This window comes from Quercus suber, unplaced genomic scaffold (assembly GCF_002906115.3).
Source record: "Quercus suber isolate HL8 unplaced genomic scaffold, Cork oak 2.0 scaffold_1250, whole genome shotgun sequence".
In the NCBI taxonomy this organism is placed as follows: Eukaryota; Viridiplantae; Streptophyta; class Magnoliopsida; order Fagales; family Fagaceae; genus Quercus; species Quercus suber.
Genome location: NW_027070642.1, coordinates 28,376 through 45,234, shown reverse-complemented (window position 1 = coordinate 45,234; position 16,859 = coordinate 28,376). Strand labels below are relative to the sequence as shown.

The 16,859-nt window shown below is 33.9% G+C and overlaps 1 protein-coding gene across 1 annotated transcript; it reads left to right on the top strand.

The window, feature by feature from the left end:
- Nucleotides 1–6,972: 6,972 nt before the first annotated feature.
- LOC111998989 (F-box/LRR-repeat protein At3g48880) lies at nucleotides 6,973–15,271 on the top strand. The gene is made up of 3 exons (XM_024031120.2): nucleotides 6,973–7,249; nucleotides 13,323–13,724; nucleotides 14,134–15,271. Exons 2-3 carry the CDS (start codon nucleotides 13,372–13,374, stop codon nucleotides 14,690–14,692), a joined length of 912 nt encoding a protein of 303 aa, XP_023886888.2. The 5' UTR covers nucleotides 6,973–7,249; nucleotides 13,323–13,371; the 3' UTR covers nucleotides 14,693–15,271.
- The last annotated feature ends 1,588 nt before the right edge of the window (nucleotides 15,272–16,859 follow it).

The following is a 16,859-nucleotide window of genomic DNA, read 5'->3' as shown; positions in this document are numbered from 1 at the left end:
TGCTATACTTAAAATTTTAGATATTATGAGTTTTAGATTTATATATATATATATATATATATTTTAATAGATTTGGATTTATATTAGGTGCTTTCAACCCAAACATGTACTTTCTCATTATGTAAGTGCACAAAAATAGATCAAGGTGGACCAAAATGGACCGATGTGACACGAATGGACCAAATGGAACAAAGTGGACCAAATGGACATAAGACCAAATAGGAACAAAGTGGACCAAATAGGACCGATGTAGACAGAATGGACAGAATGGGACCAAATTGAACCGAATAGGACCAAAGTGGACAGACTGGACGGAAGCATACCGAATAGGACTGAAGTGGACAGATTGAACCGAAGTGGTCGGAATGGACTGAATAAAACCAAAGTGGACTGAATGTCCCGAATAGGACTAAAGTGGATCAAAGTGGACAGAATGGACCGAATAGAACTAAATAGAACCAAAGTAGACAAAATAGACTGAATAGGACCAATGTAGACCGAATAGGTCCAATGTAACCTGAATGGACCAAAGTGGACTGAATAAAACCGAATGGACTAAATTTAACTTTAGTGGATAGAATGGACTATATTGGACCAAAGAAGACAGAATAGACTGAATAGGACCAATGTGGACAAAATAACACTTTTGAATATTTATCATTTTTATTGCATTTTTAAGGCTCATATTTCTAATTTTTAATGTCTATTTTAGTATTTTCTATTTTTTAACTCAAAACTAAAGTGTTTAGCCCAAATATAATAAAATTTGATACTTTTCAACCCAAAAATCAAGAAAAAATAAAATAAAAATTTGAGCTAATATAAAAAAGAAGACCTACAAAAAGAATCAATTTTAGGCCCAATTAGTATAAAATGAATTAAAGGGGGACCGAAATTGACCGAGTGAAGCAAATTGGACTGAAGTAGACCTAATTAGACTGAATAGAAATTGTTTAATATTTAGAGAGAACAAATTATCTTCAAAAAAATTATACATTATATTACAATACAAAATAATTATTTATTCTCACGCATTGTGTGGGTCTGCAATTATTATTAACATAAAAAAAGGATTTTGATGGGATAAATTTACCATATAATGCAGAGGATAAAATCAGAATAAGAACTATGCATGGCCTTAGTGTAAGCTTCACTGTTTATGCAGCACCGTATTAAGGAGAAAATCTGCATGTCACTAACTCATAGCTAGAAATGTCTTAGAAGAATGAATATGATGATTCAATTTCATGGTCTTTCTAACTTTGTCATCATAGATTTTATCAAAACCAATCGGTATCATATGCACACAGTTACACACACACAAAAGTCTATGAGGTCAATTTGATTTCTCCTTTGCATTGTCTTTGTTTTGCCCTCTTCCATCTCACTGGATGCCATTTTTCCTTAGTAAATGACAGCACTTACTGGCTTTCTTCTTCTTTTGGTGTTTTGAAAATTGAACCACTAGGCTGCAAAGGCAGCACTTGTAAACTTCTATGAGATACTGAGATTTGAAGTGAAAGATGATGTTGGAATAAAAATTGCAACACATGGTTGGATTGGAAGTGAAATAACCGGAGGTAAGTTCATGCTAGAGGATGGTGCTGAGATACAATGGAAGGAAGAAAGAGAAGCAAGTCTTTATTTGATGGTTTTCATATCTCCGACATTATTGTATATACAGTTAACTTTGTTAAGAATGAACTACAATTGTTTAGCACACTTTTCTCTCCCTTGTTCCTAAAGTAATAGTTTGGATGTTGATTCATGTAAAAATTTCTTTATCTCAAATCATTGCTCTCTTTAATTATATCTAGTGTATAGGAGAGAAGGTGGACTACACACAAAAAAATGATAAATAAAAACTAGAAGTTAATAGAGATATCTTAATTAAATAAAAATAAACTTGAAGCTGAATTTTCTTGCATGATTCAAAGATATCCCACTATTTTATGCTTTTTTATTTGGACCATAATTTTCTTTTCCTTAGTTCAATTGGGATTTTATTTTATTTTATTTTTTTTCCTTAATTAGGTTGATTTCCATTCTCTAGTAGAAGTAGGACTATGTTATTTCATCTCTAAAAGGATTGAATGCTTCCTATAAATACTCTTTAGAATTAGGGGGATGATGGGAAGTTGAATTTTAGGCAAAGTTAAAATTGTAATTTGCAAATTAGTCTTTTTATTAATAAAAATTTCTTTTAAAAGGTTTTCTTTATAATTTTGCTTATTGGCCTAGTTTTTTAGTAGAATTTAAGTTTTGTAGAAGAGTTCAATTTATTGTATTTGATAGATTATGCTTTGATAGGCCCTAGGCTACATCAGTTAGAATGGGAGTAAAGTTATGCCGCATTAGTTAATATCAAACCTATGGTGTCCACTCCATGATGATCACTCTTATCATCATGGCATAGGCTGGAATCCACATTGGTTGGAATCCACATAACTAAGAGAGAGAGAGAGAGAGATACAATAAAATTTTAATTTATAGTATTCATTCCATGATAATTGCTCTTTATTAGAGTTGAGCATGGACCCCGCTCAGCCTGACCCCAACCAAAGGGCTTTGGGCGGGCCAGGTGAACTTTCAATTTTGGGCCAAGTTTGGGTCCTGCTCTAATATATTTTCGATTTTCAAGTTGGCCTCGAGTTTAACTCAACCCGCCTGATTTAGTTTAAAAAAAAAAAAAAAAAAAAAAAAAAAACACCTTTGGCAGGTTTGAAGCTATATTCCTAATATAGTGCTCTCAAAACCCCCCCAAAAAAAAAAAGGTCTTTTGAAATTATATAGCTATTTTTTATTTCCAATAAAAATAAAAAATCAATTTCTTATTATTAAATTTCCTTCTTATTTCATCTTTTCAATTTAAAACCTTGACCTAATCTCCTCATTTAAGACTTTATTAACTTATACTTTCCGATTTTATTTTCAATTCAAATTTTAAAAAACTTTAAAAGAAAATCTTTTAACATTAATGACCCAACTTATTTGAGAAAATATTTAATCACTTATTAAAAACTTTCCTAATAGAAATGTCAACTTAAATTTGAATTCATAAACTTAATTTCTAATGGAAAGATTTATCTATAGTCACCTCATTAAAGCTGTAAGATGCATTTTGTTCTAACTCCAAAATTTAAAAGGATCTAGGTCCAAAGAGCCCAATACAATAAATTGTAGAGAGTGGTTAGAAAACTAGGCTTTAATGAGTTTGGTAGCAATTACAGTGGATCCAAAATAGCAATAAAGTAAAATAGAATGATTTTATCTAAAGAAAATCGTCCTCAACACAGTCCGAGGAGTTTAGTTCTGGTATATAATTCTTGAAGTTAATTACAAGTACATTCTTATTTTACAGTATTTTCTCTTAATTCTTCAATCCCCTCTCTCAAGGCATCCCTTCTATTTTATACTATCTTTTTCCTTTCATCTCTACCCTCCACGTGTAGATTAGATTGTCGATGTTGATCCCTGTCACATCAACACCTTCCTGAAGTCTCTGGGGAGAGTTGTAAGCTGAAAACTATTGTTCATGTATCACTTCCTCATTAATGCGTCAGAGAGTTAGCTGTAGAGCATTCAATGCGGTGGTAGTAGCTTTCCCTTAGATATTTCCCAGCTCCCATTGTCTTGTACGTTCATAACGCATATCTTATCAATAGAATTTCCTGGACTGTCACTCTGGATGACAGAACACACTTTCTGACCTCTGCTTTGTTTAGCCGAGGAGATACTCCTCCTCGGCTTACCTTCTCCAGCCTTCTCATTGTAGTTTGCTCCTAAAGTCCTAAGTCTTACATCTTCATTACTATTTATCTGTCCTCGGGCCACAAAATGTCCATCGGACAAGGCCTAAGGCCCAACATATATTCTTGGCCCTTTATCCCTACAAAAGCCTTTGCAATTTCGAAATTGAATTTTAAGATTCAAATTTAAAATTCAACATTGACTAACCCGATTATATTTGGAAATACAATATGAATTTACCAATTTCATTGCCATGAATTTTCACCGCATTGAATTTAAATTAAACATTAAGAATGAAAATCATGCACCAGAATGGAATAATGTGTTTAGACTTTTTTTGATATTATTGACAGTGCATTATATAAATAGAATTGTCACATTTGGAAATGGCATGACATGATAAATATTAGATTTAGCTATAATTAGTTTAGACTTTTTGATATTATTGCAAGTTGTATATTGGTGATACATTATGTAAATTTTTTTTTGAGAGAGTTACTAGGCGTTGCTCGTGATACCTTATCATCATAGCATTGTTTGTGTATGAGGATAACTCCAGCTTTATAGACTTTCTGCTGACTACTGACCTACATTACTAAATAGAATTATCACATTTGGATATAGCATGACATGATAGATAGTAAATTTAACTATAATTAATTAGTTAGACTAGTTATATTATGATCAATATTAAACAAGTTTTGATTAATACCCAACCCAAATAATGATATAATTTAGAGAAAAAAAAAAAAAAAAGAAAAGAAAAGAGAATGAGATCCATTTACTTGCCCCGAAGTGTGAGGTTTGGTGAGAGAATTTCGGTCATTTTTTATCCGTCGGGCCTGAACTCGACCCGACCCGAGTTGGCTTAGTCCCACTCTTTATTATCAAGCCAAAACACCAATTAATTTTTGTATAAGTAGAGTTAAAACCCAAGATCTCAATAAAGTTTAACTAACTAGAACTTATCATTTTTTTTTTTTGAAAACAACTAGAACTTATTATTATTATATAAATCATGTACTTATTAAATAAGTCAACAACTCAATATCAACGTTAACTATATATCTTTATGATAAAAAAAAAAAAAAGGTTAACGGTATATCTTATCCAAAAAAAAACCATTAACCGTACATTTTTAACTAAACATGCCATTTTATTTAAATAGAGATTAAATTCTATAAGATGAAGTGTAACAATCATGTTTTACACATTCAATAAGTGATTCCACTCAACTTTACTAAAATCAATAATCCTACCACAATAATAAATCTTCAATAAATCCCAATTTAGTTGGATTATATATGGGTATTATAATTGATTTAGTTGATTGTGTTTATTTTTAAATAAGTATAGGATGTGCATGTTGGATTTAGGGTAAAACAGTTTTACATCACTTTCTATTTAGTGAGAGTGATGTGATAGTCTCTCATTAAAACAAAATGAGATTTTTTCAGAAAAAGTACTAAGGTAAGCCAAACCTAAGAGATCTGGGTTTAATTCTGTCTACACCAAAAATAAATTGGTTTTCTAGACCGTTAGATGGATGAAAAGAACTAATATCAAGATGGACGTCATAGATTTAAACTCTCTTTAAAAAAAATTAATTAAAAAAAAAAAAAAAACTAGTTGATGTAGGTTACCTGAAACAAATAAAAATAATATAATTGTATTTTGTTCAAACTCTTTTTTTTTTTTTTTCAAACTCTACCTTTAGTTCTACGCTACAATCGTATTATCAGTCCCTAAAAATATATAAGGATAGAACCTTAGAGCATCCGCAACCCAGCTTGTATATGCCAAATTAGTAACATTTGGCATTTAAGCCCCAAAACTGCTTCATAATGGGAAGGGCATATTGCATATACCAAAAAAAATTTGAGATTAGCTACAGTACCATCTCAAATGTAAGATGGTACTGTAGCTGAATGTTAAAAAAAAAAAAATTTTTAATGCTTTTTACCCGGCAAATTTTTCTCTCATCTCTCATTTTCTCTTTCTTTCTCTCTCTTCCTTCTCTCTTTCTCATCCCCTCTCTCTCTCGCCGAATCACCAAGCCAGATCAAAGCTCACGCCGGATCGAATTTCTAGATCGCGTGGTGGTGGCGAGGCTGGTGCGCGGCTGAGATTGGCGTGATGGCCGGAGGTTAGCGCGGTGAGATCGGCGTTTGATGGGTTGACATGGTGACCGAGTCGTGCGTGGAGATCGGTTTGGCGAGGTGGGTTTTGATTTGGGTGGTTTAGATGGGGTTTGATCGGTGGAAGGAGATCGCATGGGTTCCGTTCCGATGGGGTTTTGATCGGTGGTGCTGTGGAGATCGGATTTTGATCCCATGAGTGCCGAAATAATGGGTTTGTTGGTTTTCATTTAATGGTTTGTTGGTTTATGGTTTAATGGATTTTCCGTGGGCGTGTGGCTGGTGGTGTGACTGGTGTTTGTTGGGTTCGGTTGCAGGGCAAATCCGATCACTTAAAAATCGGCATGGATTGTTGATGTGGGTTTTCTTCAAATTTTTGGGATTGTTTTTGTATTTGCTGGGGTGCTGGTGGTGTAGCAGCGATTTGGGTTCGTTTGAGTGATTGTTGCCAGGCAGAGGACTGGGTAAGTGATTGTTACTGGGCAGAGGAGTTTTTCACGTGAAGAGAGAAGAGAGAGATTTTTATAGTGGTGGGTGGTTGTTTGATCAGAGGCAGTAGGTGCAACGGCGTGGCTCTGTCTTTTTCTGGTTTTTTTTTTTTTTTGGTTTGTTGTTTTGGACGTGTAGGTTTATGGGTTGCCAGTGGCGTGTGACTGTGAGTGTGCAAGGTAGTGGTGATTGTGGTTCCTCAATAGAAGGAAAAGAGAAAAGAATAAATAAGTATAAATAATGTGTTGTATTATATAATGGTAGTGTGAGTTATATTATTTTATTGTGCAAAAAATTATTTTAATGAGTAGGATTGGAAATAAAAGTTGGATGTTGGAGAATTGTAAAATTATATGTATAATTGATAAAGTGACTTTTGAGATGGTAAAATGAGATAGGATATAGGATCCGTGTGGATTTCTTAATGACATCAGATTTTTGCCTGCCACATACCCTTCAGCATTTTATTATACCATTTTTGGTGGTCAGATTCCTTTAAGTTTTTGTATTAGTTATTAGTGTAGTTTTTACTTTACAAGTAGTAGTTTTGCTTTTGTTTTTTTTTTATTTTTTGATAATGTACGCATAGATTGTTGTCATATGTCTTAGTTCATTGACCTCCAATATACCTGCTGTCAAAATCATCAACCAGATTTTAAAGCTAAACGGTTAAGATTTGTAAGCCAAGGTTGTTTTTAGTAGAAGGAATTTCAGGGTCTCGAATCGCCTATTCTCTCATCCTCACTCTTCGGTTACATTCTTTTTGGAAAAAAAAAAAAAAAAAAAAAAGACACAGACTTTTCTTAATTCACTTCGAACCCAGAAGAGGTACCTCATCAATAAACAGCCAGCGACACGATTTCTGAATAAAGGTCTTTCTCTCTCACTCTCTCTTTCTCTCTGTTTGTACATATTTACATATATGTATATGTATATGCATGTTTGTGTACATGTATGTTTGGTTGTGTGTGTATATATAGAATGAGAATTGGATCAAGATAGGAAGATCTGACTGCAAATAATAAGACCCAGAAGTGTTTTTGTTTCTGGGATTTGTGTTTTTCATTTTTTATTATGAAAATTTTGGTTTTCAGAGGTTGTGGAGTTGAGTCGTTCAAACTCTGATGTGGATTTTCGAGATCTTGTTTTCAGAATTACAATTGTGTCTGGTGTGCAATTTTTATACTTTGTGTGACTAATTGGTTCATTGTTGATCTTTGTATGATTCGTTGATTTTTTCTTTTTGGATTTGTAGAAAGTTTAATTCTTGATGTGTGTAACATATTTAGGTCCCAAGCTCTGAACAATTCTTGGTTTTTTTAGAAGAATTCATTTTGTGAAGCTCTGATATATATATATATATATATATATTTTACTAGTATATGCCCATTGAGCATTTTCTGAGGGTTCTGATCTCCATTCAACTTTTTAGTGATACTCTTTGCACTTGATAGTTTCTCACTTAGAAGCCTGGAGTTCTTATGTATGCAATTGCTTTCTCTTTATTCCCCTTAGGGTTGTTTGGGTTGAGGGGAGAGAGGGAGAGTAGAGTAGAGTTGGCCCAATTTCTGGCCAAGTCTATTTCCCCTCACTTGCCCTCAATCCAAACAAGCCATTAGTGTAGCATAAAACTATCAAGTTGATTAGTGCACAACTTGAGGGGGAGTGTTGGAAGTATGATTTACTTTCCACCAATTGCAGAAAAAAATCAAGGTTTGATTGCTTAGAGTAAATCAAGGGATTGGATCAGTCAATTATATTGATATGAAATTCAAAATCAAAATATCATGTAATAAATTGATAGTTGACCCATTTTCAAATAAGATTAAATTTGGATGTGGTGTAAAACCCAAGTTTTACCCCTCCAATTCCAACATGCCACATTATCATATTACATATTAAAGAATAAGCACAACCACACTCAATCAAATTTTTTTTTTATTTTTTTTTATAAGTAATAAATTTATTGATATCAAAAAAGGAACACCCTAGTACACAGGGAGTGTACAAGGGTCAAACAGTTCAAGGACAAAAATTACAAGAATCTAGAAAATCAAGAAAAGAAAAAAAAAATGATTGGTTTCGTAAAGTAGCCAACCAATCCATTAAAGTTCTAAAGAAAAATAATTTCAGGTCTGGTATGAATCTCTCAATATCTTCAAAGCACCTACTATTTCTCTCCCTCCAAAGACACCACAATAAGCAATGGGGAAACAATCAACCAAATATACCCATTTCGATGACGACCAAATCTACCTTGCCAACATGCTAGAAGCCCCACTACAGATTGTGGCATAACCCAACTAACTCCAAACAAACCAAACACCATAGACCACAAGTCCATAGTAACCGAACAATGAAGAAAAAGATGATCAACCGATTCACCATTGCCTTTGCACATGTAGCACCAATCCAATATCCAAACCTTCATTTTTCATAAATTGTCAATTGCTAAGTATTTTCCTAAAGCAACAGTCCAAACAAAGAAAGTTACTTGAGAAGGAATCTTCTGTTTCCAAATACTTTTCCAAGGAAAACAATAGTCATTGGAGCCCACTAAAAGACTATAAAAATCCTTGACCATGAAACCCTTCTCTCTATTAGGTCTCCAACACATGTTCTCCTTACCAAACCCCTTCACTGAAGCACCATATATGGTATCCATGAAACCCAACAGTGCCTCTAATTCCCGAGCATGCACACCCCTAAAGAAACTCACATCCCAAAAGAGGACTCCATTAGTAAAATTCATAAGCTCAGCCACACTAGCCTCCTTATCTTGGAAAAATCTAAACAATTCAGGATAGCTGACTGCAAGAGATGTCTCACCACACCAACGGTCTTGCCAAAACTTCACCCTAGACCCATCCCCAATATTATATATAATGTGGCGAGAAAAAGATGGCCATCCCTGACTAATATTTTTCCATAAACTAATACCATATGGACCATTAACAAATCTGGTACACCAGCCACCTCATATACAGCTATATTTCACTTTTATAACTTGCCTCCAAAGGGTATCCTTCTCAATCCCAAATCTCCATAGCCACTTCCCAAGTAAAGCTGCATTAAAAAGTCTTACCTTCCTTATCCCCAAGCCACCTAAAGAAATGGAAGAACAAATAGTAGCCCATTTAACCAAATGAAATTTTGGTTTGTCACCAATGCCACCCCATAAGAAATTCCGCTGGAGTTTCTCAATTTGGTTAGCCATTACAGCGGGTATAGGAAATAAGGATAGAAAATAAGTGGGTAAATTAGATAGAGTGCTTTTAATCAAGGTGACTCTACCTCCCTTGGATAAGTACAAACGTTTCCATCCTACTAATCTCTGTTCTATCTTCTCCAAAATTGGGTTCCATATTGTCTTATCCTTGAATTTAGCTCTCAAAGGAAGACCCAAATATTTCATAGGAAGAGTACCTTGTTTATAGCCAAGGACATTCAACAATAAGTCAAAAGTATGCACCACACCAACAGGAACTAACTTTGACTTGCCCAAATTTATCTTTAGACCAGAGACTGCCTCAAACCAAATAAGGGTCATATGGAGAAACAATATCTGATCTAGATCTGCATTACAAAAAATTAGAGTGTCATCTGCAAAGAGAAGATGAGACATCGCCAAGGATCTTCCCTTTAAGTTACCCACACCAAAGCCTAACATGTGGCCATCATGGACCACTTTATCCAACATTCTTCCCAGGGCTTCCATAACCAAGACAAACAACAAAGGAGACAATGAGTCACCTTGTCTCAACTCCCTGGAACTCTCAAAAACCCCACAAGGAGAGCCATTAATCAAAATAGAGAAATGAATTGTAGGTATACAAAAAAAAATCCACCGTCTCCACTTAGCAGAGAACCCACTCCATTCAAGTAACTGAATAAGAAATCCCTAGTTTGCATGATCAAAAGCCTTCTCAACATCTAATTTGCATTCTAATATCCATTTGAAAATTCAACTTAACTGTGAGTTTATTGAGATGTTATTATGTGTGATAGGATACATTGAGTTTTAGGTAAAAAACTGATGTGGCAATCTCTTATTGAATGGTGTAAAATATGGGTTTTACACTCTATCCTTACCAAGTTCGAACTCTTTTCAAATTCTATAAATCTCATTATAAATATGGGTTTTCTTGTATTGTGTATCAATCAAAGTGAATGCAAGATGTAGCCATTTGGCCTACGGTGGTGTGGATGAAGGTCTTATTGACCCAACCACATTAATCTCTTTCATTCTTTCTTTCTCATATTTTCTTTATGTTCCATACTATTTCAAACTTTGACAGGGCCAATTCATTTATAAAAAATAAAAAAGTTAAGAACTATATTGATGTTGCAATCATAACAGCACCAATGCACTAAATCCAATTAGAACTTCATAGTACTAGGATAGGTGACCTCCTAGGAAGTTATCATGTTGCACCCATTTCCTTCCAAAATTGGGGGTAAATTTGACTACCAACTATCTATCACTATCATAGACCCCATAGAAGCAAGAGTCTTGTGCACTGGTACAAACTTTAACTATATTGAGCTTGGGTTTGCATTATGCACTCACTGACCTTAATTTGGTTCTACAGTGTAAAAGATTTAGCCAGTACATTACACTCGCTAGTTGTTACCACTTACAATTTAAAAGAATGCAGCTGCTGTGATTGGGTTCTACAAGCAACCTCACAGGCATTGGTTTTTGTGCACTGTTTGTTTAAGAAGAAGGGTATAGAACTATTTTGTTGGCTAGAAAATTGACATTTTACTAGCCTTCACAATGTAGAAGAGGAAATAGCATCATGAGGTTTGAGGTTTTCTGGGTATGTTGACTGTTCAAGGAAATAACTGAGATGGTCATTGTTCCAACATTGAAATTTAAATGCATAAATGAAGGACTCTACTTGTCAGGAGTGAGTTTTGAGCCAAGATGAGAACTTTTTGGAACATGGTATTTTAGGATATGAGATGGTGTAGATTCAAGTTTGTGGAGAATTATACACTGCACAAACCCATCCAATTCGTCCTTTATGAATCTTGCTCACACTCAGTTATGCAAATAAAGACCTCTTTTATTGGATGTAAACAGTTTTGATACACAACAAGTGTTTATATAATAAAAAGAAAGAACCAATGGATTCTGCTAATCCTGATTGTGTAATAGGTGCATGAGATCAAGCCTGATGGGATCATGTTATATTTTAATTAATATAATTTCTCAACTATCGGAGTAACATAGAGAATGACTTCGGATAGAATAGAATAACTGAAAAGAATACATTTGGCTGGTCATGACTAATCTGTAGAGGATCCATAGCTGAACCCAAAAATTTTGGGACTAAGGCTTGGTTGTTGTCTAGTTTCTCAATTCTGCCACTTTCTTATGAACTTTCATATGATACGCTCATTGACAATGGTTGCACTTCTTTTTGCATTCATTCTTGTGAGCAACTATTTGGTTTATGAATCTTCTCTATGATCAGTTTTTTGGAATATGTATGTGTTGACTTTTGCCTCTTAACCCAGAAATCTGATTATGTTGTTCAGAAAAAATTACAGGTTTTGTTGTTGCTGTTTTGTTGTTGTTGTTGTTATCATTCTTTTTCTTTTTTTGTTTAATCATCATTCTTATCATTGTTTATTTACTAATTTACTATTACGGTACTGCTCCATTCTGGCATTCAGCCAAATATATAATACAATTATGATTTATTCTTTTATATTGTGCACTGAAATTGCAGAATAAATAATCCTGGTATATATTTAGGAAATTTACTACAGTTTTCTTTATGGCCGTTTCTCCGCCCATAGATAAAGTTTGCTGTGGTGCAGACAGTAAAGAAGAGTTCAAGGAAAACAAGATTAAATGCACAAAAATTCAAGAATTTTGGTCTAATTTTGATCCAAGGCCTTCTTGGAACCTTTCATAGGTTGTATTAGTTTTTCATGTTTTCCAGTGTTTGGTAGCACAAAAAAGGATGAGTCAAAGGATCTTTGGTCAACATAAAAAGTATGGTTTATTTTTAGAGATTGTTTTCCACTAAATTTTTTTGGAAAACAACTCTATCTCACAGTAAGCTAAATAAGGGAAGTTAGGAATTTTTTTTTTTAAACTCATTTAAAGTTGCTACAAAACATTAGAAAATGAGATAGTTTTATAGAAATTGCTTCTTGGAAAATGACTCATTTTCTAGAAAACATCATGACTAAAACAGGGGTAGTTTGGTATTAAGTTATTATTGAGTCTTAGCATTAAGTTTTAAGGTTAGAAAGTTGCTGGTTTAGTTTTAATAAAACAGGGGTAGTTTGGTAATTTCTAGATTTTTTGGAATGAGCTGTAATGAGTCTTATTTTATGTTTAGAGTCCTTTTCCTATTTGGTTAGAAGTTCCTAAGTCCTTTTTTTGTATGTTATTAGTAATCCTAGTCATTTTAGGAATAATTTATTTGAAGTCCTAATCCTTGTAGGAAAGGATTTAACAATAGCCTATATTGTAGTCAATAATATTCATAGTGTGATTGCTTAGGAAAAGCTAGGTATGATTGCCTAGTGTCTTTATCTATCTTATTTCTTATTCTATTCCCTGTTAACAAAAAACAGTCAATATATTCAAGTTTCAATCTGTTTTTACCAAAACCCTTAAACATCTTATTCAAGAACTCATCAAGAAATCTAATTTAGTTCTGAATTCTTAAATAACGATCCTACATCAAGCTGCATTAGCCTAGTCTGGATCTGCATATTTTAAGAGGCATCAGATGACTTTTGAATGACATTTGGGGATTTGTATGCCAATTAAAGTTATGAAACAAGTTGGCAAATCTTGTCGTATTTCCAGAGCTTGTGTTTTCTTTAGGTAATCATGAGTGAATTATCTCTTGGATAGAGTAATAAAAATTTGATGAAGTAAACTTTTATACTAATTCCTTGTAATTCTTCATGTAGAAATTTGGATGCATCAAAAATCCATAAAGAATTTTGACAAGCTTGTGAAATGGAAGACGGTTACTATATTGGGAGAAGATGGGAGGACACTGATATTTTGGTGAAGATTTTCCAGTCTTTTGACATCCTTGAGTTAACTTCGGGTATCGCTCATGTCTGTAGTGCATGGCGTATGGCTTGCTGTGATCCTCTGCTTTGGAAAACACTTGATTTATCAATGATGAAATTGAATTTCATAAAAATCCCATTAGAGCCATATGTTTATGTTGACGGACGGTCTGATAAGATATTAACCCGTCTATTGAAGATTTCTATGAGTCTCAGCAGGGGAAACATAACAACCTTGATTTTCCATTTCAACCTATTCATGAGTGATGAACAGTTAACTTATACTGCGGAAAGGTAATTCCAGTTATTTTGTTGTTTATCAAGCTGAATATTTTAACCCTTAAGGTTTCTGATAGTATTGCTGATCTCCTTTTTTGAAATATATGTCTTTATAATGATTAATGATAAATGTTGAGATATCAAAGTAAGATTTTTTTTTTTTTTTTTAATAGTTATTTTGGACAAAACTTAGTTACATTTCCTCAGGTGTTGTACCTTAGGTTTTCCAATTAAATTCAAACACATTATTGCATTGAAAAAAATATATATTGTTTGTGATGCATGGGTCAATGTAGCATGGAATATATATAACTATACCCTATAGCCAATAGTTGTACTAAGCTATATATTTTAGGATGTGTTGTTATGTCTCTTATAGTACTACTCAATGTTGAATTGACAATAACGACTGTCTTTATTGCAGGTGCCCACAGCTCAGACGACTTGTTCTGCCGGCTTGGAACAGAATTAAAAAGACTGGAATATGCAAGGCCATTCGTGCATGGAAAGATCTTGAATCCCTAACAATGCCTGGAATTGCAAATCCTCCATACCTCATGGAGGAAATTTCCAAGAACTGCAAGAACTTTAGAGAACTGAAGATTATGGGCCCTTGTGATAAATTCTTTGCTAGTACACTTGCTACATTCCTTCCAACCTTGAAGGTCCTAAGCCTCCGATGCTTAATGCTATATAAGGAAGCTCTGATCATTGTCCTGGATAGTTTGCCTCACCTAGAAGTGCTTAACATATCGCATTGCCTTCTAATAGAAGTCCTTCCACCTCCTGGACCTAAAAAAGTTGTTAGCGAAATTGATCAATCTATTATTGAAAAGGCATCTCGGTTACGTGAATTTTTAACATGCATGAATGACTCATGCACTATGTGCCAGCGAACCAAAATTGATGAAGGGCTCATGAGGTGGTACAGATACGAGGAAGGGCTGTGGAAAGCAGATGAGGTGAGCTCTCTTGCACTTTGATTAGAACATTTGGAGATTGTGTTTCCACAAATTAGAAGCTGTATCATATTTTCCCTTTAGTGATTATATTTCTTTTATGCTAGAAGCAAAATAAAATGTTGCTGAATAAATATAAATGGCAGCCATCTTTATGGTCTTACTTGTGTTGCAAAAGACATCCTCCCACAGGTAGGTTTGGTTTTGACACATGATTGACTTGTTTTTTGGGAGAGAACTATCGATGTATGTGTCTGAAGTGTACATATTGTAAGTTCTTTTCTGTTGGGAACAAACTTTGTGGACCACCACTTCCTAATAATTGTACTACAAGTGGTGCAAAACCCAACATTGACAACATAGGGTGTCAAGATACTAGTAGACATGCTGTGGATTGGTTCTATGTGAGCATGGCACTTGGTTTTGTGGTTGGGTTTTGGAGTGTATGCGGTCCTTTACTATTGAACAAGAAATGGAGAATTATGTACTTTCAATTCCTAGATCACATGGGGTATAAGCTTAAGGGTGTTGTTTCATTGTAAGTAAATGTTGTAAAATTCGTAATATTTAGTGCAATGTCATGTGGTCATGTTGTCATGTTAATCAATATTTTGATGATTTCTATATCATATTTGTGCTAGTTAATCTTGTATTATTAGTTAACTAACTCCAATGGCATATATGAATATGGCATTTCTTCCTATGCAAATCCAAGGCAATCCAATTTGTAACTTTATTCAGTCCCTGTAGATTAATATTTTACTATTGAACAAGAAATGGAGAATTATGTACTTTCAATTCCTAGATCACACGGGGAATAAGCTTTAGGGTGTTGTTTTGTTGTAAGTAAATGTTGTAAAATTTGTAGTATTTAGTGCAAAGGTCATGGTGTCATGTTAATCAATATTTTGATGATTTTTATATCATATTTGTGCTGGTTAATCTTATATTTTTAGTTGATTAACTTGAATGGCATATATGAATATGGTGTTTCTTCCTAAAAAGATCCAAGGCAATCCAATTTGTAACTTTCTCCAGTCCCTGTAGATTAATATTGTAAAATCAAATTTTAGCTTATACAAGGAATTGAATCGTTAAAAGTAGTAATGTAGTATACTATACCTTGAAATGATGCCTTGTTACTGTTTCTGTTACTTTAAATGATATTCCTATAGGCGAGCTAAGTGTTCATCTGGCTATCCTAGTAGCTTTCTTTAGAATCTCCTATCAATCAATTTACGAAGTCTCATTGTCTCAACAGTATTGTGCATAACTGGACAAACTAGACATGTTGTTTATAACAAAATTCTAGGCTATTAGTTGGATCCCATCCAACTAGTTTCNCTTTGAAAAATACAACATTTGCCGCAATTTGTCAAAGTGATTGATTATGAGTGATGGATAATCACTTTTACATGCATTTATAATTTTTTTACCACTCATATATAGTCAACCATTTCGACAACTTGTGGCAAAAGTTGTCTGCCTAGACTCTCTTTTCAGTTTGAAGTTTTGAATTGCAGTGAAGCCTTTCTTGCTTTTAAGGTAGGTAGTGAAGGCTTGTTATTCATGATTATATGCATAAAAACTGTTATCACTGTCTTCAAAGAAAGTTCTGGCAAAAATCAATTTATTTATAAAGAGACTAAAAAGCTTCATCCATCATGTCTTCAGTCCTTGCTGTTAAAAGCCTCTTCTTTTTAGTGGAGAAATCAACATTTCTAAGTCCATGGAGATATATCCGATGTATAGCATACCTTCTCAGATCATTAACATCATAAATTATCGAACTTTTCAACTACATCATAAGTGATTGAATGCATTGTCCCATCCTTTCTACCTAAACTATCCTGGTTACCATCTTTACAATTATTAAAGCATTTAAAAAAATAAAAATAAAAAAAGGGTTTGGCTTGTCCCCATATCCCATCCAATACAGAGGAATACTGGACAAAAACCTTACCATAGAATTGATTATCAGTTTTGTATTTAATATATGAATGGCATCACTCTTCATTGTTTAGCAGCGCCCCCACAACAACCCCCACCACCCCCCCCCCCCCCAAAAAAAAAAAAAAAAAACTATATGAAATGAAATGTGAAATAGTTGGTAGGTGACATATTCTAACAGTGAATTTGGAAGTTTTATAAACCACTTTTGGACCTTCATAAAGGGTCCCAGCTCGCACAA

What these genes read in the sequence shown, in the direction of transcription:
- LOC111998989 (XM_024031120.2), top strand. Translation starts at nt 13,372, where the DNA reads ATGGAAGACGGTTACTATATTGGGAGAAGATGGGAGGACACTGATATT. An exon ending in TTAACTTATACTGCGGAAAG is followed by an intron (nt 13,725 to 14,133) that starts GTAATTCCAGTT and finishes TCTTTATTGCAG; the next exon opens with GTGCCCACAGCTCAGACGAC.